The 26,243-nt window shown below is 40.2% G+C and overlaps 1 protein-coding gene across 1 annotated transcript in view; it reads right to left on the bottom strand.

Annotated features, from left to right (window-relative positions):
- Positions 1-21,019, bottom strand: part of sema4f (sema domain, immunoglobulin domain (Ig), transmembrane domain (TM) and short cytoplasmic domain, (semaphorin) 4F) — a 57,992-nt gene extending 36,973 nt beyond the window's left edge. Inside the window, exon 1 of the mRNA XM_008435954.2 lies at positions 20,295-21,019. Coding sequence (XP_008434176.1) covers positions 20,295-20,397 — 103 coding nt within the window. The 5' untranslated portion in view covers positions 20,398-21,019. The remainder of the gene's footprint in view (positions 1-20,294) is intronic.
- Positions 21,020-26,243: the final 5,224 nt, after the last annotated feature.

The following is a 26,243-nucleotide window of genomic DNA, read 5'->3' as shown; positions in this document are numbered from 1 at the left end:
TCACGCCACTGTCTGGCTGATTAAACCCAAAGGAAGAGACGGAGACACACAGAGAGAGACGGGGAGACGGAGGAGGAGCCTCTCAAACTGTAATCGCTCCGCAAAACTTGACATCTTAACTTCCTGACTTTTTGGTCTCTTCTGGCTCCTTTTTGCGGCGTTCACTTTGGCCTCGTCTCCCCGAGGCGTTTGTGTTTTTAAAAAGGCATTTTTCTATTGTTCTGTTCTAATTAGTGATTCCTTAATGAAGTCAATTGGAGGGTCTGTAATTGATTGATCACATTTAATTGACAAAATAAGAAACAGGTCCAGTTCAAACATCTATTTTTATTTATTATTTCAATCTGTTATTGTTTAATTATCAGATTGGTGCAAAGTGTTATTATAGCTACTTATCTTTCAAGTATTTTTAGGAACCTTATAATGAAGAAAATCTTGCTGCTGCAACATGGTTAGCATTGAGCATTTGGCTCAATGCTAACCATGAACACAATAATTTGAACACAATAATCTTGTCCAGGTTCCCATCAGATCATTTTTTTACACTCCAGTGGGCCAAGAAGAAAAGTTGAGCATGTGGATGTTGCTGGAGCATCAGATCTACAGACGTACCAAAGGTTCCAACTCTGTTTTTTTATGTAAAATATATGTAATTAATAAATTGTAATGAATACGTTCAAGTCCCAACCCTACTTTAAATGCACAAATAACTCAAGAAAGCACTAAAAATAAAGCAATACAGTGTAGTAACTATTCCAGGCCTGTATGTGATGCTGTTGTCACAGAAATGCATCAAAACAGAGAAGAAGCCATAAAACGTTCATCCACAACTTGCAGTTTGGGACCGATGTGCATTGGTTATCAAACCAAAGGCACAAAACTATAACTTCAAAGACCCGGTTTCTGAAGAAAACTAATTCTGGCTCTTAAAATATTGTTTCTGTGTGGATAAATGGCAGATGACAAAATGTTAAGTGCTCTCATGTGGATGAAGCTTTCTCCCTCTCCCTATCTCCCTCTGTAAACTCACATAACCCTGACTGATTGTATAAGACAAGCAGAACTCGCATAAATCATTTATTCTGGAGTGAAATAAAAAGAAAAGCTTGCATTTTTAAAAATTATCTCTGTTTATTCTGCTTGTCTGTTTAACTATTTGAAAGGCAGCTGCTTTTATCTCCACCTCCTGAGATGAAAACAAATTTTATCTTCAAAAAGGACTGGTTATGCTTTAGTTTCCATTTCAATATTTATACAAAAAGAAATAACAGAACTAAACTGCATTTTGTTACCTACTTGTCTGTAAAGAGGTACAGTATGAAACTGCTCCAGCAGACGTTTTCAATGTGACATTTCACCTACAGTTTAATGTAGCAGGTTAACTTTTAGTGCCTTTTCTACCTTAGCATATCTGCGGTTTTCAACTGAAACTAACATTTAAAGCAGCTGAAGCCCACAGTTGTTTGCTTTCAACAAATTAGATGCTGGCATCTAACACCAAAAATGAAATCTGTCAATGTTAGATGCTTGGTTCTGCATCAAAACCAAGAAACACTGACACAGATCTCAGCTCATGTAAGTCCATGTTGACTCGAGGTCAGAAGGCTTTGACCAACATTGTGAATTAGAAGCACGTTAATCTCTGTGCCCTTTTAATCTGCACTAGGCCACAAAGTCCCTCTTTACTGCAGCATATTCACACCACAAAATCCATGTTTACCACCTGAACATTCATCTGCAATACTTTGTTTTGCAATCATGTTTTCGACAAACAAACAGATGCATTTCATTACACGGTCATACACACGTGAGTTCATTATGATTGACAATCTAAAAAAAAAAACAGTAGTATTCCAGTGAAGCTGTTCCAAGTTAAACGTTTCAACTGAAAGCATGCAAACGCGTGGTTACACCTGCGTGGGCATACACCTAGTGGGTGGAGCCAAGGTTGCACCTTCTTTCAGAAAAATAGTAAACACGGAGAGAGAGAAAAGGAATCGGACCCGAGAAGAAAAACAAGACGGGAGACATTCAGAGCACAACTGTTTGCCGTTTCCCGTCAGCTCCGTTTCTAAACATGAATATTCAGGGCCTGCACAGTGTTGAATTTAGCTGGTTTGCTCCAAAGCAAGATTAATGACCCTAAGCTCATTCCTGGTAAATACAAAAATCCATGTGTGTGTGTGTGTCTGTGTGTGTGTGTGTGCGTGTGATTGACCCAACAAGAGTCGCTTTGTCCTCCAGCGCCTTTTAGCTGCAAGTCAACATGCTGGGGAAGAAGAGCAGAAACTGATTATATTTTAGTAATGTCGCCGTCACACATGCCCTTGTACGGACATGTTTCAGTTCCTGTATCTGTGCAAAACTGTTTCCTGTCAAGTGTATTATTTTAAGATTAGCGATGCATATTATTGGAGATCTTTATCGGTGTCTGATAACAGAGACTTCATGAACAGACTGATTAGGCTTGGTGACATGAAGTCACCACATATGTAAAGAAACATAAAAAAAACAGCATTAACGTTAGCATACTTGTTTTCCTCTTTAATGCTCAACACATCTGGCCATATTCAGTTCATTATTATTGCTTAAAAGGTCTTGCTGGTATTTTTCCCCCCATTCTTTTGTATACAGTTTCTTCTTTTTTTACGTGTTTTTCTTCTTGATTTGTAACTTATTGGAGTCCTAGTTCAGTCTCCCTGTGTTTATTATTCATCTTCCCTCCCTGTTTGGCTTCTCTCACAGTTGCACTGTTTTCAATCAGCCACCTGTCTCCCATCACAAATCAAACTCTGCGTTTAACCTGGATTGTTCTTGTTCTTGGCTGGATCCTTCTTTATGTCCTGTTTTTATTCTTCTCCAGTTGTAAGATTTGTAATTTTATTAAAGATTTCAAATTGATCCGCCTGAGCTTCTGTCTGCCTTTTGGTCCCTGCGCTCCAACCACGCAAAATATGACAATAAAAGCCGTAATGGTAACAACAAATCAATGCAATCCACATGGACAATGAATATAAAATTTAATTTTATTCAAATAAAATGAACAAGGCAGACTAGAATACAATTACACAGCTGATTCATATATTTTTTTCTGTTTCAACTCATCATAATTATCGTTAACTTCTTTAAACTCCCTCACATTTACCTTCTTTCTTATTTTGTGTGTAAACCAAAAATAAAACCCCAAAGAATGAGATTTTCTGCCTTTATTTATCGAACTTCATCCTTTCCAACCAACTCTGAGGGCGTCTCTGCTCAAAGTACAACAACAATGACATGCAAACTCTCCTCACGTTCCCCATGCAAACGAGTCAGGGTGACAAAAACAAACACACCCATGCCGTGACATCCAATGTGACACCGACTGTATGCAGACTTATAAACACAAAAGCCAGCACATGCCCTTGCATTATTTTCTCAGAAACAAGCTCCCCCAACAGTTAAACTAAATTATAAAAACATGTCTTTCACGCCTTTGGTCAACCTTCGGCGGGTCGCAGTCTGATCAGTCGCACTCTTTCCACTATAAACGTCGCTGTAAGTGTCATTTGTAGGGTTTATTAGGAGACTGTGCCCTCATAACTAAATCACTACGATTGTACGGGCTTTTATTTTCTGCTCTTTTATGGTCTCATGAACACATTTCTGATGATTTATGCATATGATTCCCACAAGCATGAGTTTTATTTCATTTTTGCAGCAATTTTCCAAACAGCTTGCAAAAAAAAAAAATGCTTTTGGATAGTTCAGTTAGACGTGTGTCGAATACTTACAGCAAAGCTGAATTATATGTTATTTTAATAAATAAACCCCAGGATCTTCTTGGCTTAGCAAAGCACTTTTGGTTACTGCATGTCTATAAAACACATTAAAAAATAAATAAATAAATAAATTGGGCTTAGTTCAGTTAAATTATGTGATATTTTGGAGATTTTCGACTGTAAAGGTTCATTCAACACATGGTGTGACTCATTAATTGGTGCTAGGGTAGGTAAATAACAGCTCCATTCATAAGTAAACCATTAATAATGTTAATAATTAAACACGGAAAAGGTAAAGTAAACAACAGGAAAGTCAAGGTGCTACTGTTAACTGGTCAGCCTTCTTTGTGTGCACTTGGTCCAAAACAGCGTCATAATCATAAGCAGTTAATACATTAACTCAATGTTTCATTGGGTTACCACCACCAAGAAGCACAATACACACACACACACACACACACACACACACACACACACACACACACACACACACACACACACGCACACACAAGCTTTAGAAAAACTCATTATCAAAGTAATTGACGTAAGGTTGAAAAGTTAAAGCTTATTAGCTGTTTTACACCCTCCTCCTCTCCCTCCCTCTGAGCACACACACACACAGGTCGGCTTCATCCATATGTCAGGGTGGGATAAGTCCACATCCCGTCTTAGTCACATTAATTACAAAGTTTTATTTTATTTACTATTAGAGCAAAAGCCAAGCCCTCCATACTGCCATAATAAATAGCTCCTCCTCTCTCAGTTACCCATTAGTTTTCTAACTATACAGGCTTTTATCTAGCAGGTCAAATCATGGTGAAAGCAGGAGGATGGTAATGAAGTCGATATCGGTTTTATTTCAAGTCCAGCTTGTTAGTTTTGACATACACGGACGTAGCGGAGTAGTATTTGTTTTAAGTTAATGTAAAATACACAGTTGTGTTTCAGGTCACTTGGGAGAGTTGGTAGTTCTGAATTAAACAGGAATAAATGTTTTGTTTTAATTTCAGTCAAGTCCAATTTCTCTCATTACTGCTGACATAAAAAGTTAGAAGAACAGAACCGATCCACCTTTTTCGCTTTCGATACAGATTTCTGAGGTTTAATATCGACCAAAATCGATCCAATACAGAAAAATGGCAATGAATTAATTTAAAATGTTTGTATGTCATGAAGAGCATAAAGTATAGAATTAGACTGAATAGATCTGTCCCCATGGATCGGGAACATTATCACCAATACCCAATCTAGATTTTTTTTTTCAATATGAAGATTGATGCATCTCTACTGCTGAGATTAACTAAGCCTTTACTTTTCATGTCTTTACAATAACCAAAAGTGGGTACAGACAGAAAAATGGAACAGATTATGAACATGAACATTTGCTAAAACATCAGCAAAACAGCTAAGATTAAAAAAAAGTAAAAGCTCAGAAGACAATGTTTTCTTTTTATCTTCGCATGAAGAAAAAGAAACTTTAGGGCCGAGTCTGAGTCTGGCTTGCTTTGAAGCGAAGCTAACCACCAACCCAAAGATAAGATGAAGACGTGTCTAAGCTTTCAGAGATATGCTGTTCTCACGCATCAAAAGGAGACAACTGGGGTCGTCTGATAAGGAAGTGTCTCTGGCTTCGGAGGAATCTGCTGCACAGCTTGCTGTAGGGTCAGCACAGAAACGTAAGGCGGGATTTCAGACTGTATCTCATCTGACCTGGAATTAGTTTTGGATTTCCCGGCGGGAACTGAGTGAGGTTGCAAAGGAGAGGAAAATATGTCGCGTAACCAGTTAAATCGACGTTAATATTTTGGACGGAGAGAGGAGGTACGAGTACCTGGAGGAAACCGATGCATAGAAGAAAAGTATGCAAACTCCATCCTGCTCTTAAATATAAATAAAAAAGAACATAAGGCAGCTGCAGACGCTGTTTGTGTTGCCATTACACCCCTGATTAAGTGACTTAATAATAATAATGCTCGAATACTCAACCAGTAGTTAGTTTTACTCTGCTATTTTGTGGGTCAAAGGCATAAAGGTTTTAGAAACCACTACTCCAGATGAAATCTAAAATTGTTCAGCGGCTCATACAGATTATGATGTCATCCTAATATTCAAGGATAAACAGCCGTGTACGAAAACCCGGCTGGATTTGTGTCTCTTTTCAATGCCTGCACTTTCCTAGGCAGCCTCTGCATATCAGGGCAGTATTTTATTAATCAACTCTGGACTGCAGGGATGTAATTTTCATTCTGCTCCATGTAGCCGTTGTATAAAAGCACTTAATCTGATGAGATTCACCAAGACGGGAGGCTGCTGTGGTGTCTGACGGCACACTCCGAGGAGTGAGGTCACTCAAATCCCTTAATTGCATCTTTAAATCACATCCAGATCAGTATCCAGTAGCTTCACTCTCCATGTATTCAGGAGTTTAGACCTTTAAAAAGGTGCAGTTCTGGTCTAATAACTAAACAAGAAATGTGTTGTCTGTAATTCCGGAGCTTTGATCGTGATTATGATCAAAACAAAAGCTCAGTCGATGTGTTGTTGGTGTGAAAGCACCATCATCTACATCCGTGGAGTGTCCATGTAGAGCTTTGTGATGTTGATACGCTTTCTAGATCAGCGATGATGCTTTCAGAAGGATTTCCCAGCCTATGATTTACCGCACACGCACACACAAACACACACGGTCTGTCCTTCATTGTAATGTTAAGCTAAAAAGATGAAAGTACAGTGTCTGTCTGGCACTAAAGACCCTCTCTCGCCTGCATCTGTATTCCCCACGGGCGCGCAGCCGCGCACACACGAAAACACACAAACAGGCTCCACAGACACCTCAATTATGATAATGTGGACCAGCATTAATGTGTCCTTACAGCGCGGTGGGTTTTGCAGCGATGTTGGGCGTGAGCGAGCGTTCCAGACAGCAGGAGGGAGCGGGACGCTGACTGTACCTCGTTTAACACAGGTTACTCCCTGCAGACACCTTGCACAAAAAAACAGCAACTCCAACCGAATGCAGAAGTGAGGTTTTAGCAGAATTCACACATGGGAGTTATGTGCGAATGAGAAAAATAATACAGGCAAACGATGGAGTGGAAAAGTTGCATCGGTTTTTAAAGGTAAATGTGTTGTTTTTGTTTGTTTTTTATTTCACATAAAAGTAATTATGTGCAAATGATTCACAAGAGCCTATTGGACTTTTGGACTATTCAGCGCAGATCCGACTAGGATAAAGTCTGATCTACGCTGTCAAACTTTTCACACAAAACCTAAAGTATAAAATGTTTATGGGTCAGCTCTGCATAACTGACCTACTTAAAAAGGTGTTTTCATTCTCCTCTTTCATCCAAACAAAACACTTCTTTTCCTTCCAACTCCTTCTTGTTGCTTCCCCTCCGTCTCCTCACCCTTTGCTTCCTACCTTCCCCTCCTCCCACCCTTTCCTTCCCTGTAATTACCACCTCAGACTCCAATTAAAAGAAACCACAATAAGGAGAGCAGAGCAGGGAGACCGAGGGGAGGTATAGGGATCGGAGAAGCAAGGATTTAATGAGCAGTTTGTCCACAGAAGCACAAGCAAATACAAGCTTGTGCAGCTATCCTTACTGTAAAACGAACCTCCATTCGTTTTGTACAATTAACCGCATTATCTAACCTTGATTTCATCTTTAATTCACCACTTTTCTCTAACCCTAACTAAGCTGCAGATGATGTTCAACGTTTCTGCACCCATACGATTAATTTGCCCTCAGAAGATTGGTAATTTTTCAACTAAAGGTCCCAATGAGGCATTAAACTTTTTGGTTGCCCTTAACTCAATCCGTACTCAAATCTTTCCTCCAATGCCTCCAGAGATGATGCTTTTCTCCATCGTACTGGACGTTGGTCGCCATTAGCATCACTATTTTGCAGAAGGTCAGTAACTTTACCAGTAAAGGACCATATGAGGCATGAAAAAGAAGGAAAAGAAAACACTTGGGCACACAAATAGATATGGTACAATTGATTTAAGTCAACAATTTTGATTTATGTCAAATACCTGAAAACTGTATCAAAGAAAAGTGTTGTGTCCCGTGGTTAAGAGTAACTGGATACGATTAAAAATAAATACCTTAAGCAACTGAAACCCAAAGAGAAGCAAATATTTTCTACTGCAAACTGATTTAGCTCAGCATGAACAACTTTGCAAGTGGAAGCATTTTTTATTCTTTAAACAGCTTTAACCATGAATAGTTTTTTTTCCCCTATCAGAGAATCAAGCAGGTGCAGGGTCACAAGCATTCAGAAACTGGATTATAAACCCAAGTCAGAAAATAAGCAGCTCCTGTAAAAAAAAAAGTGCCGTCCTTTGACTTTGAGCGTCTTTCAACAATCTCAGACAGGAAATTGAGTTCTGTTTTAATGACGCCGACACATCCTCATGAAGGCGGACCTCTACACTTGTAGCAGAATATCTAAGGAATACTCCTGCCTTTTAAATTAGTTTTCTAGAAATATTTTAAATGAAACCCAGAGGACTGTTTTGGGTTATCAGCAGGTTGTCTTGCACAGAGTTTGAGGTCAATCTCCCTCCCTTACAGACCTGTCCCTCCAGCAGCTTGTGGGCATAAACAAAAGCCTTCAACGTGGTGCTGCTGGAGACGTCCTGGAAACTAAACCTCTGCATGAAGGTTTGTAGCATTAAGAAGACTTGACTTTCTAATAAATAATGTACATAATAAACAATAAATAACTCTAGATGGTAGGCCGAGATATGTCAGTGGGCGATATGTGGCATTGTAGATTTAATTCAGGGGCTTCATGAGAAGATGGTTGAGAACGACACGCAAATTTGCTAAAAATGTTGAGTTCCTTTAAATCGAGGCTAAAATTGTCTGGAAACAAACTTTATTTCCTGTTTTGCATCCAATTTATGTTCAGGAAAGATTCTTCAAATCTAGACTTGCACAACTGTGACATATTTGCCAAAACCTTTTGCTTTTTGAATATTTTTTTTTTGTGTGAGCGTCTGTATTTAAACACCTTTGCGGCGGCATTTATCTGAGAGCGTTTGTGTGCGAGGTGGGGAGGATTGCTGACAGCTTTCCTTTATGTTTGCCTAAGCCTGTTTCCTGTCATTAAGTCCCGGTGTTGCCATGCTTCCTTTAACAGAGCACACACACAGACACAGTCCTGCTAGCACACAAAAAAACAGAAGCGTACGCTTCCCAGTGAGAACACACAAATGAGAAAGAAGGTCAAAATGCCGAAAGAGCATCATGAAAACAAAACAGGAGGACTGGAAATCAATACCAAAAAAAAAAAAAAAAAAAAAACATACAGCATGAACTTTGAAATTTGACCAACACATACACACGGGTGCAAAACACCACAGAAACTTTCAGCTGAGAAAGTCTCGATCAATCGATGAATTCAAAGTTGGCGCAGCAGGGAAGCCCTTACTGTCAAGCTGTCATTGTGTGAGCAAGCATGTGTGTGTGAGAGGATGAAATGGGCCTCATACAATATGTGCCAAACGTGACTGCCAAGACACACACACACACAAACACACGCATACAAACACAGGCATAAAAAACTGTGGGAGAAGGAGTGAAGAGAGGTGCTTTGATTTACTAGCCTGCCAAAGGGAGACCTGGCATAATTCACACAGAGGAAATGGATCTGGGTCCATTATACACACACACACACACACACACACACGCACACACACGCGCACACACACCCACACTCTCACACACAGCAGCAGCAGCTCCTGGTTTATTCGTTTATTTTAAAAGATCCGTTTCTCAGGTTCTCTTTGAAGACTTCATTTGTGAACAACAGATGAGCTGCTGCTCTTTTCTATAACCAGGTTGCATAAACCGTCGTACAACTGGTCGGTGTATATATGCTAAACATGTTTCTTTCTCATGTTCAGATATATGTAAATAAACAACACATCCCTGTTGATAAGCAGGATGGTTCAGCTGGTTTCCTTTGGCAAACCAGCTGAACCAGTGCCATGCTTACTTTTCAACCAGAAAATCCAGTTTATGTTTTCTGACTCATAATGATCTGAGTATCCTATATTTACTCTGTCCCCCTGTTAACATGGCCCTAGGTATTACCTATAAGACAAAATGCATTTAACTCCATTTTTATTATATAAAAATCACTACTCCTGTTCTCACGTTACCTCTTATTCTTATGTTGTAACAGAATCTCACGCTCAATTTGCTATGTTGTAATTTAATTATGAACCATAACTAAATGGTCTCACTGACATTAACACTCTTGAATTTGGATGCTGCAAATTGTAGCTGATATGGAGGTGTGTTCAACGTTTAGTGTGGCTGCTGCAACAGAGCCTGTGGCTTCTTCAGTTTTGGTCATTTTGCAGCCGAGTTTTTCAGACACGACAGCGCCATCGGCTGCAGGATGTCAATTCATACCAGAGCTGCAGGAATATCGATATGTGCAATTCTGCAATCACAGAGGTGATGGATGATGGATGTGGTGTAATGATTGCAATCTAAGTGCCATGAATGCAAGTTCTGGAAGCCAAAGCTCACAAACAAAAGAAGGAAAAGAGCATTATTGTTAAATTCAGCAATAGTTTTATACTAATGTAATGCTTCCTGATACTGTGCATCCCTATTTGTTTCTAATATTGGGTCTAAACTTGGTGTATTTGGAAAGCAGGTCATTTTTTTCATGCCTTTGAGCGTTTAACCTTCTTATTTCTACAATGGAAGATTTGGAAATGCTAACAGCTTTTATATTTACATTTTCTGAAAACAAATGAAAGATCCTTAAGACTATCTTAAGTATTAGATCCACGTTTTGACTCTGTTAAAAAAAAGAATAGGACTAACAGTAAAACTCTGTTTTACAGCAATGCCTTTCTCAGACAGTGTGACAAAGGCATCACTTCTTTTAACTTATACAATTAAAAACAGCCCAAAGCCGTAAAAAGAAGGTTTGAATGGCAATAGCTCTAAAAACAGAAAATCTAAATCAGCTCAAAACCAGAAAAATCTGTAAAATTCTCTGGAAAGTGAATTTTATACAAATGTATACAAATCCATGTTAAAACCTGTGGAAAAAAAATTTGAACACAAACCAACAAATGAAAACAATGTTTAAATAAGAAAAATACTTTAAGACCTTTAGTCGGACAAGATTGTAGTAAGAAATTCAACCTTCTGGACCAACTTCTGGTGCTTTGATGTCTCATATATAAGCTAAGTTTATATACGTCTTCAAGAATTGAGGCACAATCATCTAGCTACTATTTCAAGCCTAAATCTGCCCTGAAATCAGGGTATTTACAGGTGGATTTGTGGGATGTTTGTCGCTGAAAACAGCAGATTATTGAGCTTTCCTTCAACTTCCCTGACGTGGCGTTTACTGTCAACAACGCAAACTTGTAGGAGAAAGCAGCCCACACAGGCAGGTAAGTCTGACCAATCACAGCCAAGCTCCGCAGTGAATCCTTCAAGCCTTTCATCAAGCACCTTTGTGCATTGTAAAATACAAGAAGGTTTAGAAATGTCAACAAGATTGCTCAGAAATGTTGAATTTAGGCGGAGATGACGCTTTAGACCAAAGAAACTTGATAGATGTTTAGGTGAAGTTGGGGGCCTTGCTGAAGAATACATCAACACATCCTGTCAGGAAGTTGTAATTTTTAGGCCAAAGAATGCCACATCCAACTGGATTAAAGAATATGTATCATACTTAATGTGTTTGAATGTATGTGGGACGCCGTCGTGCCGCTGTGTGGCATAGCTTGTTATTTTGTTTTAGTGTCAGTGCCATGAGAAGAGCGTGAAACTGAATTGAACCAGACGTTTCCACTCAGTAGTCTGCACACGGTGGCTTTTTCCAGCTTTCAGCTGTCACTGAGGGTAAAAAAAAAAAATGCCAGCAGGCACAAATCTAGGAAAAAAAAAAAAGGAAAAGCTGACTGCTCACTGCAGCGTTGATTTGACTAGGTTAATACGTCTACCTTTTGATACAGACACAAGGACAACAGCATGCTGTTCACAAAGTCCCACATGGAAAGAAGCAATCTAAAGGTTGAAAACAAGCGTGGTTTGATGAAGTGTGTGTTTGGTTATGTGCGTTTCCTGCAGGAAAAGGTTCAAGGAAGCGTAGAGGAGGAGAGTGTGCACGTTTTCCTTTGGTTTCTACCCTCCTCCTCTCGTGCCGTACTGCTGACACAGGTCAAACACAAAGACCAGCACACACAACAATAAGCATGCATTCAGGTTCAGCAACTCATGTCATTATGAGTCTAATGAGAAGGTGAAATGATATGTTCAGTTCAAAAGAAGAGACAGTGGAAATATTGGATTCGCAAGAATGAGATGAGATTTTACCAATATTTTTGAAAAAGGTAAGAATTCTAACGTCAAACAGAACAAAAGCTTCACAAATCAGAAAACACTTGAAAGAATCCGCAAGAAGTGATGAATTGCAGTTTTTATGCTCATCTTATAGTGGTCTTAATGCTAAAAATGCATTTAAAATGCTTCTTTCTTGTGTTTTCAAAACTAAAATGACGTTTTCATGAATCTTAAGATGTGTCTTAAGGAACCGACGTTCAGCTTACAAGATTAGAAAATCAAATGCAGTCCGCATTCTTTAAAAAAAAAACAGTAAAATAGTTTAGTGTTGATACAAAACTCAGCAGAGGCTTTCCTTAAGTCAACTTGATCTACGAGGATTCAGAAGTGCAGTTAATATCAAAGCTAACAATAAGCCATCTACAGGAAAGACCATAAGTCAGGTTTTGTCAGAGGTGACCTTGTAGGAACAGAGTACAGGAAAAGCAAAAAGTGTAGCAGAGGGGGACGGGGAAGTACAAGGCAGGCGCTAGGAGATAATCTCTGATGAGTCGAGCCTTCACTAGCTTCTTAAGATAGACAGGAACTCTTCTGTTCTGGCAGGACTTGGTACATCATTCTAACATGAAATTACACATGAAAACAGTCCAGACTGTCATGTTAGTGGTCTAGGAACTGCTGGCTGACAACCACAAATCTATGAAACAAGTGCTAGCATCGCCATTTTAAGGCGATGCTAGATGACTGGTTAGCAGAGCTAGCCAGTCATTGTGTTCTCACAGGGCTTACAGATCTTTTGTATTTTGTCTTTTGCTCTGTCAAAGTTTCACTTTTTCCTACAAAGTTCTTGAAATTTAAATAAAATTTAAGTGTCCTAGGAGAACTCCTTCTTAGCTGAACATTAGACGCCAAGAATACAAAGCTAACGTTAGCATTGTTAGCACCCATCGTATTACTAGTGCCGATGTTTTTACAGCACTTACAAATTTAGCATATCTTGACTTTTGCTTTGCAAACATTATTTTTTCTACAGATTAACCAAACTGCTACCAGTTAAGCCAGATTTTGTCAGTCAACACAAAAGAATAAGTTAGGAACTACTTTCTACCTAAAAGAGTAACAGCTTATTTCACTGTGACAAACTTTAATAACTCTTTTCACCCTTACAGATTCAATTGTATGAGAGTATAAAGATTATCAAAATCTAAAAAGCTCCAAGATTTGGAAGGTGAAATTATTTATGTAGCATTTAGATGAAGCATGCCCTCATATCCATGGTTTTCCATTATTAAATGTCCTCTATGACCTGCACACATACGCACATACACACACACACCCTAAGATAAAAGCAGACTAATAAATTGACAGGTCAATCAGCTGATGACCTTTCTGAATTCAGGACCTCTAATCTGTCTGAGTAAACAGTCGTCGACTCTTTGACTGCACCTGAGTACGTGTGTGTCCATATGTCTGAGATAGCAGAGACGCTAACAGGCTAAGTGGATGCAGCGACTCGGAATCAGCCAAGTGACTCGGCCTGACCTCTGACCTCATTTCAAACATGCGATGCGTATCGGGCCCTGTGCGTCTAGTTTGTTTTGTCCTAACTGAGACAGATCAATTACTCTTCCTCTGTTTTTTTTTAGGTCATCAATATCTCTTAGTTTCTGTCACGTATCTTCTGAAACATTTTGACCTCGATTCACTTGTTTTTCATTCCTCGCAACCCCAATTTGCACAGAAATACTTCAAAAGTCCAACATGTCTTAAGCAATCAATAACGGTCTCGCCACATTTTATTCTCTTTTTACTTTACTTTGAGTTCAAGGCCATGATTTAAAAACTGATATATGTGATAGATAGTAATAAATACCAGTCCACAAGCAGAATACACAAATGAGCAGCTTAAGGCATCTACAGTTTAGGTGTGCTTTCTTCATCTAGATGCAGAAAAGTACTCTCCATGCATTTTATTTGGACTCAGCTCGCCTTCTATCAGATGGGATTTTCTAGCTGCCGAGGGAAATGAGAAGAGGAAAGCAGGTAAGAATCCCAATGAGGTCCTGATAAATGCTTTCACTCTGAAGGTAATACACAGAAACGCAGTCGTTGCTCAACTCCTGAATACTTAACTCACCAAAAAGGCGGGTTTTGACACAAGGCACGAATATTTCATGAGCTTTCCTTGAACGGGGGAGTGAGAACCAGGCAGGCGGGATGAATGAATGAATGAACGGCTGAAGAAAATGCTGGAATCCATCAAGCATGTCGTTGACCCGTCACACAGTTCGGAAAGTTCACCAAGCTTGAACTTGGCGAAACGGAACAAGAGACGCAAAGTCATGACAGTGAAAAGAACGGCATAGATCATGCAATCCCACTGGGAAGGATCATAAATTTGCTTGACTTTGATTATATGTATGTGACCTTTGACTTCCGAGTTGTTTGGTTCTCGGTCACAGGAGTACCACTGTGGGCTCACCACTGACAAACAACAAAAGGGTTTGCATGGCCAACAATCCTTGTGTACTTCTGTGCATCAGAGACCGCGTCTGGACTTTATAGAGGGGCCATTATGAGTCAGAGCGTATGGAAGGTTAATGAACTTTGCTGACGAACATAAAGAGGAGTGGGAAAGTATTTCCTGTAGGTGGTCTGCAACAGCAAACAGCACACTCATCTGATCACTCATTCATTCATTCAGTCTCTCTCTTATCTTGTTTGTGTTTGTGACATCATGATTTCAAATGGATATTCTCCAGCTTATTGTCTCTCTACAACTTTTATTTCACAACCACAGGTGAGAAACTGCATACATGAAACAGACATTACTCAAAAAGTAAAATCTGACAGATTACTGCTGGCATGGTGTTTTCACACCCGACAGTCTGGTAGACTGGTTTACTAGGGGACCAATACTGCAACATTTGTAATGGCTGTAACATTTTCAAATGAAGCAGCTGAAAGAAATAATTCAAACTAACTGAAAAACCTGTTCACCTTCTCACCTGTGGTGGCGCTGCACCAAGATCTATTGAGGGAAACAACATAAAAACCTCTGAAGAAGACATGAGCGCAACTTCCTTCTTCACAAAATGTAAACAAAAATGAATTAACATCATATTTTAGAAGATACAGAATTTCTTTCTTTTCTTCTTTGTCTTTTTTGTCATGTTTGTTTTGGTTGTATTTACCCAGAATGCACTGCGCTAAAGTGCACTTCCTGCTTTTGGAGTAGCCTCCGTTCTGGTTGGCCTTCACATACGGATTCTAACTGTACCAGGATTTACTTCAACCAAATTGAGACCTAAGAGTTCACTGTTTCTGTCCACATCAGAGTTCGGTTGAGCATTCAACACCTCCCCAAACGAACCAGACCTTCTACACAAAGTAGAGTTCAATTACAGCAGAGTAAACAGGGCTGGTGTGAATTCACCCTCTGAAGCGTTAGCTGTGCTTGAGCTCTGGCTTTTCCTTTAGGGAAAGACCAAGAAAAGGTTTCAGAGACACCACAAAAACATAAATGTTCACTGCTTTGAAAAGTATTCATGCACCTTGAATTTTTCATAATTTTGACATGTTACGACCTCAAACTTTAATATGTTTCATTGTGATAAACATGCATTAAATCTGTTGTAACTTTGGCTGTCTGATAGAGTCGTTATCCTTCTGAATGGTGAACCTTCACCCCTTGTCTTTCACTTGAAGTCTTTTGGAGCTTCTCATAAGTTTTCTTTATTTGGCTCGGTCCATATTAAAATCAACTCGGGCCATCCTCTCTCATCCTGCTAAAGTACATAAATTCAGAATTAAATGCATTGTAATTTGCTGCTACACAGTGACAAAATGTGAAGAAATATGAATACTTTTACAAGGAACATTGTACAAGAAAAAGAACAATAAGACGATATTGCATGCGAGTTGGACATCAGGAAACCGATTCCAACTATTTATGATGAAGCAGGAAAAAGTGGAAGATAGGAAGCCCAGTTTTAAACACAAGGGCTTATCAGGCAGGGTTGAAAGAAGAGCTAAAAGCACTTGTGAAACCTCCCTCCGTTCCCCTGGAAGCACTTAGCTCCACCACACCCCATCAGCTCCATTTCCAGGACGGATGGAGCAGAGGGGCAGAGAAACAGACAATGGGATGGTGGGGTAAGAAAGAGGAGGCAGGTTTTTTTTTATTCTTTGTATAACCACATTACAATCTCCAGGGGGATACAACAATGCAGCAACAACCCAAACACATAATCAGCTGAGGTCCACATTCTCACAGGCAAGGCATGCTTCAAATCAGTGGTTACAAAATTTCTTGTCTAATCCCATGACAATCTTGTGGAAATACTGCAGTGACAAAGAGTAATGATCATCATGAGCCAGACCATCTATTGAAAAAAAAACAAATACTGCAGGAGCCGCCATGTTGTGCAAGGCTGTCAAAAGGACAGGCAGTTATTTTGAAATGTATAAATTAAGTTTATTCAGAACGAAAGTCAAATTAGGGAACTTGGAAGACAAACCGTTACAATTCAAAGCCATCCGGGAAAATTCCTCATCAAAGAAGCAACGGGAAAATACCAGCCAAACGTACCAATTAACAAGCACAATGTGTGGAGACGTTGGAATATATATCTATAAATATCTAATTTAATTAAATGTGATAGGTAATGCTTTGTACAGACATTAAAAGTAGTCATCATAAAAAGATAAAAAGGAGTGATATTTGTGTGGTCAGGTTGGCATAATTAAAACTGCGTGGTCTGGCAGCATTGCATCTATCGATCCGGAGAACGACAACTGAAGGCGCTGCACATTTGTCCAAGTAGTGAAATTTCTTTCAACCCATGAATTATTCATGCATAACTGAGAATCATCCTGTCAAGTTTTAGCTCACAAAATATATGTGAAATTCCCAAGAACCACTGATTAGACCCCATTTAATGACCACCAAAAGTACACACATTCCCACAACAGACATAAACATACAGCAGCATGGAATAAAATGATAGCTCTTCCTCTAATACCACAAAGGAACCACCACTATCCAAGTAGGTGTTGGCTTTTAGACGAAATGTCACAAGAGGGTGATAAATCTTAAACCTAATGGCTACTAGGGTGAGAAATTGTTCTTCAATGGTGATTCTGCAAAGCTTCTGTTGACTGCAAACAGAGATTAAATACAGTTTTGAAGGCCCACTCAGGAGATCCAATCGGTGGACACTGGGTGGCCTCAAGAGCGTGCTTACACACCTACAGAGCTCCTGACCAGCCAGGGAAATTAAAGTCATCGCTCTAGTTTTTCTCACCGTAAATCAGAGGACTCATTAAGTCGCTACACGGGTGGGCGACAGTCCCCTCCAGTGTTTGGTGACTCCCTAACGAGTTTCACATGATAAGCATTAAAACTGGTGCTAAACCAGTGAAACTGACTGGGACAGGGTAAGCTAGAGTGGTTTCTTCAACCCGAGGGTAAATCAATTATGCCTTGTGCAGTTTCATTGAGTCGTACGACAAACGTCTCCAAACACTAATGCTAATACAAGAAGAATAAAATGTGTCAAATCTGCATAAAATACCGTATATCTGATGCAGATCATTCACTCCCGCAGCAACGTAGGACGTTAGCAGACCAGATAAGAGCAGTACCTGGAAGCAGGATGTTTCCTGGATGTTATTCTTCACCCATCACCTGACTTACTGTGTATACCAACAACTGTGCCTTACGTAAGAAGCTTTTGTGCACCGTAATGCCACTTAAGCAAGCACAGTCTTTAGACATTTCATTATAAAGATGATCACTGTTTAACTCAGCAGCTGAAACATTTCAAGTTCTCAACAACAGTCACATCTGAGTGCATTTAAAGACTCCCTTCATGTTCAACCTTGTTGAACTTTTTCACACTATTGTAAAGGGGAAACGATTTTCAAGATATCCACAAATAAAGGTCTAAGTGTATATTCATGACCGCTGAGTCATTTTTTTAAATAAACCGCTGTTGGCTAGAATTACAGCTACAAGTATTTTTGGGGTGTGACTCCACCAGCTTTGTATATCTAGACATCATTTTTTTTGGCTACTTTGTTTGAAAAATAGTTCAAAATCTGTGAACAGTAATTATAAAGACCTGCCACAAATTCACTATAAGATTTAGGTCTGAACTTTGACTGGGCCACCCAAACACTGATCTAAACCATTATCTTGTAGCTCTGGCTGTAATGTCATTGTCCTACTGGATGTTGAACTTCTGCCACAGTCGTACGTCTCTAATAGCTTTTCTTCCAGGATTGCCTTTTATTTTGTTCCCTTCCATGCTGAATAGCTCAATTTTGCTCATTTAGCAGAGCACCTTCTTCCACAAGTTGGCTGTTTCCACTGTGTCAGTGGTCCCCACACCTGGTCCTGCATGTTTTGTGCAGACAAGTCTTGTTATGGGTATTTTATAGATCTCCAGATGTGTTAACTACAGGGCTAAAGGTTTTCTTGTCAACAGATTCTCCAAACTGAGCCGTATCTCTCTGCAGCTCCTCCAGAGCTACAACAGTCTACTTAGCTGCTTCTCTTGATGCTTTCTAACAGAAACCTAGACCATATCCTAGTAGCTTTGAAGTTGCATCATACCGTTTTCATTTTCACCCAATGAATCCTTTATCTTCCTCTCCACATTTTCCATTCACTTACTTATGCATGAGGTGTCAATTCAGTTTAAGGTACAACAGGTGGAGTAGGTGGAGAAGAGCGATAGGCTTCGAGAGTTGTTCAGTAGTGAAATGAGTCCGTAAGAGGAAGGCTGAGAGTCGGCAGCAGCTCTCCACTTCTCAGAATCACTTTAAAAAAACACTTCACTAACACTAGTAGGCATTGCGTGCAGACAAACTAGAAATGCCTGTCCTCATTTATAAATGTCCTACTGCAAAAATAAAGAGACACCACTCTGAGGTGCCAAATATCTGAACATTCCCCTCATTGCCCTTTGCTGGCGTGTGTCTCATCATTCAATCAAAGTGCATAAGCCCACAGTTCCATCATAGTATAAAACAATGCCTAACTCACTCAGCTTCATTCAGAAATGGGCAACTTTCAGGTATAAGAGTGTAGATGTGGATGGGAGGAGGCTCTGCTGCAGAATAAGGCTAGAGGGAGCAAAGCCCTTTAATACCGTCAGGTGACCTAAGAGCAGCCTAATGGTCAACGGCACAGGGTGACGCAGCCTCTAAATCTTTTTGCTGAACCCAGCCGTGAGCACCGTCACATGGGGGAGAGAGAAGGAACTGGCTTGGACTAAACCACAAGGCATCAAGTACAGAAAAAGAAAAAAACTGCTTGAACCGTTTCATCAACAGATTCAAAGAAAGCAAATTATAATGGAGCTCCCATTGGTTCACAAAATCAAAGAGTGACTTTTGTATCTGATGGTGTCATTCTGGAGAAATAAGACCCTGCACATCTGTTGATAATGCGAGCAGAACGATTTGACTTGTTATGCTTTTCTTATCTTCCCCCTCACTCGCTCAAATTAAATCTGTATCACCCTTTAACTCTGCATCACTTCAAACCTCACTGAAATTAGGATAAAGATTATTTTTACTGATGCATTCTGCTGGAAACGCGACTGAGCGAGCATGAGCAGAACAATAAATCCCTGCAAAGCTGCAGAACCTGACCTTTGCCGGTTCTTGCAAAACGAGAATAAATTTCCTCCAAGCGGAAAACTCGTTTGAGCGAAGTGTTCCTTTAAATTCTTAGCCCGACGCGTGTTTGGATCAACCCGCCCTGCAGCTCCGAGTTTCTTTCTGCCCAGCCAGCGCACTTGTTGTTCGGGTTGGAGCAGAATAAGTCTGGCACCTGCTTTCTTTGCCATAAATCTCCATTTATCAACTCCCGCAACAAAGGCTGGAGGCAGCCGCTTGGCTCTGCGCTTTGGAGCGCGTAAAACCGGGCTGCAACGCATGGCAACAAACACACAAACACAACAGTCGGGTTAAAGTGACTAGCAGGAGAAATTTAAGTCACGCTTCACTTTGGTCAACCCTTTGCATGCAAGTGAAAATGGCAAATTAAAAAAAATAAATAAAAATCCATAAAGTTGCAGGAGCCTCTATCTCTTTTCATGACACGCTGGATTGCTTTTGATTTCACGAATACAAAGTGAAAAGAAAAGATAAACGCGCCAACACCTTACTACTTCTGCTGGATGGTACTCACCTTTAAGTCCGCCCAGAAAGGTTGGGAGGCCGTTCCCGGGCATCAGGCAGCACATCGGGACCAAAACAAGCAGCACACCGCTGAGGGTCATCCCGTCTCCCATCCCCGCAACTACAGCAGATCTGACTTCACCAACAGGCTCGTTTCAACCGCGCATCCTGATCCAGTTTCCGGGTTTGCGGCGTCACCTGAACAGGTTTATTCGAACTGAGGAGTAAAAACGCGTTTTACTTTGTTATCCTCCTACAGGTTAGTCTTTTCACCAGCTACCGTCTTGCACAAAGCGCACAGAAAGAAGTGCATCCGCTCGGTGCAAATGTGAAGCGTTCGTATTCCACCAATAAAGCAAAACAGCAGCTTTATTTGAATATACCGGACTCTAACTACGCAACGGAGTAAGTCAAAGTGCCGTACTCTTCTGCTGGGGATAATGTCCACTGTCCCGGGCTATAATAATCCGAACAGCCTCGCTTTTCACGCTCCGCTCTGTGCCCTGCTTTTTCCGAGTCTGTCCAAATTGGGGGGGGGGGAGAAACAAAACCGTTTATTCCTTTATAGCTTAAAATGTTTGGATGTTTGAAGAAGAACGAATCGCTCTGAGGGTTCGATTCGGTCCCGAGCGCGCGCAGGAACCGTATCACAGAAACGCGGAGCGCGGTGTCAGCGGCTCGCGCTGAGGATGTGTTCAGCAGAGAGGCTCGAGCGCTGAGTGGGAGCCGGTGGCCCCGCCCTCCAGGAGCTCCGAGAGAGAGGGAAGTCCAGGTGTACTGGTGACGTCACACCGGCAGGTGCGCAGAGGATTAACTTCCTTCAGGAACAGAGAAAATTCCTCCAATACTGACTGACTTTCATGAGATTTAGTTAAACAGTTTCATAAAGAAAAATACCAGTTTTATAGATAAATATTCTGTAATATTATAGACAAAGGTAAAAAACATCACAATCATTCATATTTTTGGAAAAGTGTTGCTTTGTGTTTTTTGTTTCTCAAAACAAGCTAAGAAATTAAGAAAGTAGCCTATATAAAAATCACTGACTATTACAAGAAAATAACATGATGGCATTATGAACATGAATATGGGCATCTAAAGGATTATCACAATTTAATGTCTTGATTTGGACTCCAAATCAAAGAATCCAAGTCAAGGTTCACACCTCTTCTGAAGTAACACATCGATATCGGGAACAAAAACTTCATGACAGCCCTAAACTAAATCACTCTTGTTAATAGCTTTTAAATTTTTAACTCTCTGGTGTGATTTCTGCAATTCCTGTCAATAAAACAAGAAGGCACAGCATCTGAAATATATGGCATTTATGGCAGAAGTGAAGCAAAAGCACTTCATACAACACAGCAGTCCTGGAAAAAGTAGGTTACAAAATGAACTGCAGTCGTTCCCACTCAGTCTGTTTTTTAATCTCTCTTGATTAATTGTACTCCAGCCATAAGCTCTCTTTCCTGCTTCCTTTTTTCCCCTCTTCTTCTTCTTCTTCTTCTTCCCAGGAGGAGAGTGGCTAAGCTAGGAGCGCTGACCAACAGATTTCATGGGGCGTGGGCACAGACTTGTACCAGTCGACAGAATAAAGGAAAGGGTCACCGAGGAGACCAGATTAAAGGATTTGGTAGACGATGAGGGCTGGAGGAGGAGGAGCGGGGCTAAGGGTCAAGGGTGAGGCAGCAACGGTTAAGAGAAGCCGAGGGGAGCTAAGAAGCGAGCGGCGCCATCTCTAATCGAGCCTGATTAATCTCACGCTGTGCGTGTCGCATCTTTATGCAGGCAATGACTTTTGAATGGCTAAACATCACTCTGTATAACAAAAGATGTCTTCATCGGGGGAAGCCGCTGTGGACTTTTGGAGCTTAGAGCCTTTTTTTTAAGACTTTTGGGGAAATAACTAGAGTGTATCTGGGGTAAGATTTTCAACTTTTCAGTCTCAGAAGCTTCCTTGTTTTTTCTGGAAATTTTCTGAGAAAAATAGTGTTTTTATAGCAAATTTGTGACTTTTCACACTCAGAAACTTCTTTATTTTTCGACGGAAATGTAGTCTTCCTTTTTCTTTTTTCTATTTACAATGTGCCGCCCTAAAGATGACACATGAGGAGGGTGATGGCTGCAAGCACAGCTGCTGCCCCCTTCTGGACAGGTGAAGCAGAAAGAAATATTCTTTTTTTAATGATTTGAATCACTTTAAATGTATCAAGAAATTTAGAAGGAAATAGAGAAACACACAGACTAGAGCCAAAAGGAAAAAAAAACATCACAGTGTGCATCACTTAAAAACCCCAAATTTGCATAAATTTAAGCTAAAGATTAACCAGATGCACCAACTAGAGAATGGCAGGGCCTTAAAGGGATTGTCACGGCTGCTTATCCGTCCCCACACATTAATATTCAGAACCTGATGTAAAAAGACTGCAATCCGTGACCCTGCACTCCTTTGGTTAATGTATGTGTCGGCCTGCATGCACGGCTCTTTGTTCCTAAATACAAATATGTGTTAGTGTGCATGAATGTGGGTTTCACCCCGTACCAACCGGGCTCTGGAGAAGGATTTTGTGGGTCTACATGACGGTGCATGCCTGTGACTAATGGGTGGAGGCTAGAGGAATTGTTGTGAGGCAGGACGACGACAGAAGGGAAAATGAGACGGAGGGAAAGTGATGAGGACAGACTGGAGACCAGCTCCTCCAGCAAATGTAATTAAATGACTCTGAATCACTCGGGGAGACAGAAACACACACGCACACACGACGTTGACCTTGTTCTGGGACATAGCCACAACACTGACATTGTTAAGAAATAAATAAATAAACCAACCGCATTCATTTAAACGTAGCAATTCTGACTGATGCACTGTATTTTGGTGAGATGTGTGTTTTTTTTATAGTCAATAATTGATTTCTAGAGCTTTTTAGTCACAGGTTTTCAATGTGTGCTGCAAGTGCAGAGGTCTGATGTTCCGCACAGACTCTTAGATCCAATTCTTTTAGATAAAAGATTTCTGAGTTAAACTGATGGCATTGTGAGTTACGACTGTCTCGGTCTCCCTGCCCGCCCGCTTGACTGATTTCAAAGCAAAGAAAGCTGAAGACTTTTACTCAAAAAATGAGGCAAATTACAAGTGAAGTGCAATTGCTGCATGTATGAATTTCATGCTAATTGTCTGGCTAAACAAGATTACCAGACGTGGAGGTCAGTCTTTAACCTACATACTACACGGTATTTGGGCTGTAGCCCAACTGATTTACCCCCCGTCTCTTACCTCTGCTGAGGAGGAAATGGAACAAATGTCTCAAAAACCTTTGCCTCTAATCCTCAAACAATGGATTGTGCTGTTTGATTTCTGCTGGGGGGGGAGAGGATTGATTCAAGCAGCGGAGCTGAACTACGCTGAGCTCAGGTAAGCCTCCAGATCTGGATCAACACGTAAAACGTTTCATTGCCAGCTGATTCATGAATAACCATGTTTACTCAAGCAGAACAAAAGGGGAAGTGGTGTTATTTCAGGAGGAATTAAATAGCTCTGAATGTCAGCTTGGTGTTAGTACTCTTTGACAATGATAAAATGCATAACTGATGAGTGCCACCTTGAACTGCAACAAAGCATAAAACAATACAGTGGCCAATTGTGGAACAACAAATAAGTGTTACATTTTGTCAAACGCCATCATCAAAATCATCGAGCAAGCATCAAATATATTGATCGACGTTCCGGTCACTAGAAATCAATCACAGCTCTAAACAGGCGGGGTTTCAGCTTTGACCTAGAGGAACTCAGTGTTTCAGCATCTTTTCGCTTTTCCGGAAGTTTGTTCCAGATTTGTGGTGCAGAAAAACTGAACGCTGGGGATGTAGAGACTTATGTGGATGTGTCTTTTCCCTGCTGTTTGTTTGCACATCCATCTTTAACGATACAAAAGCACGATGCAAACATCTCGGTGAGGTAAAAACGCACATTTTGTAACTCGAATGTAGACACATTTTTAGGTCAGCCACAGAGAATGCAACTGTCCCGGCTCAGAAAACAGGCAGTCTCTGGGACAAAGCTCTGATAAAACAAAGAGCTTTTCCCCCAATGGGGGGAGGTTGTTCAGAGGATGAGCTTGTGCTGTGCATGTATAAGATGTATACGGGTTCACTCCCCGGATTCTCCTCCTCTTCTGCTGAACAACGCCGCAATATGAGAAAGAAAACTGCAGGTACTTGTAACAAAAGCTCTCAGCAGCCTTGCACTGCCTCTGAGGTGAGAGCCTGAAATGCCCTTCGTTTGGCTTTTATTTCACTGTTTTCTCCAACACGATTTTTCTTTCACCCATTGTAGCCCGACGAGTACAGGAAGAAGAACGAGGAGAGCTTTGTGTCGTGATCCTGTGGGTCAGGATAGCGTGAAAACAAAAAGGAAGGGAAAATACTGCAGCGCTTACAGAGTCTGGGTAATGTTTCAATCTGAGTTTTGCATTATGTTTCAATGATTTATCAGAAAGAGTGGTAAAAAAAATTTGACATAGCATTTGTTACTTTACTCTTCTAAATAAGAAAAGTATCTCATTGAAGCTGTATTTCTGCCTTTATGCCACTATAATGTCTTGGTTTTTGTACATTTATCCTCTAAAAAGAGCTGAAATGAAACCAAAAACCTAAAACCCTCCAATGTATCTTTACTTAAAGGTAACATGTTAGGTTTCATTTCTCTTGTGACATTAAGAAAGCTTATTTTCTATCTCTATTTCCACACATTTGATGTTTTTTATCATTAATAAAACTGTTTACGTTTCAGAAATATTGGCACGTGATTTCCTGCCCGTACCACCGTCATCTCATCATCTGGGAAAACTGTGTGTGTTATCGGTCTCTGTGCTGTAAATTAAAGATGTTAAAACAATGCTTGGCAATGAATTATTTAGACGGCAAACAAAAGAACAACACAAACACGGTCCGGTCATGTGAAAAACACACATGGACTCCGCATGCAGCTGATGAGATCGAATGCAGAAGCCATTTATCAGACGTGCACTTTGTGGACTCATTCGTCAAAGAAACACAGATTACCCTGTAAAAACACGCACACTCATGTCAAAGGTCACTGAAATTGATTCCTACGAAATCGAATGTGCTGACGTAGTGACTTTTAACCAAAGATAGCCAACTGACTCTTGTAGTAGAACCTCAAATAAAGATGATATAGCTTATTCATGTTTACTGAATTAAGGAGTCACAGTAAATGATCCTACAAGATGAAAGTTTTCTTTAATCCAAACAGTAAACTCTAACCTCTCTCTATATGTATTTGATAAAAGTACAAGTACAAGTTTTACTGTTAAAACCAGAAACTCTTGGCGTTTACAACATGGATTAAAACAACGTCTTGTCTGAGTTGGACATTAAAAATTCACTCTCAGTCCGCTGTCCGACGCCGTTTTTCAATATATAAAATAAACAGTTTGTTTGGATCTCTGGTGATTTTTCATAATATTAAACCAGAGTCTGCTCTATCTGCTTCTGTCTTTACTTGCTATTTATTGTCTGAATCCATAGAATGGACACAAATAAGTCGTCGTAACTTTCCGAGGTTAAAACCTCAGGCACAATGTTGCATTTCAGCCTTTCGTTTTATCGCTGCAGCACAGAGTTCAATCCCAACATAAACGAATCTGCCACAGATTATTTCGGACATCTCAAAAATCCATTTCAACTTCTTTTTTATGTATAGCTCATACACGCAGTGCTGCTACTGAATCAATGAAACTGCAATTTAAATGCAACTCAAACTGAATGTTAATTCTTGTTGTTTCATTCATTTGGTTAATGATTATCTGACTAATTATCCTCTTGGTGGATCTCAAACAGCATTGAAATGATGAACTTGTAATGTGAAAAATGCATAAATAAAACAGAAAAGTAACATACCCAGTCATGACACTGCAGCACAGCGTGGATTCAGCACTCT

Source organism: Poecilia reticulata, linkage group LG18 (genome assembly GCF_000633615.1).
Source record: "Poecilia reticulata strain Guanapo linkage group LG18, Guppy_female_1.0+MT, whole genome shotgun sequence".
Taxonomy (NCBI): Eukaryota; Metazoa; Chordata; class Actinopteri; order Cyprinodontiformes; family Poeciliidae; genus Poecilia; species Poecilia reticulata.
This window is presented reverse-complemented; position numbering and strand designations above follow the sequence as displayed.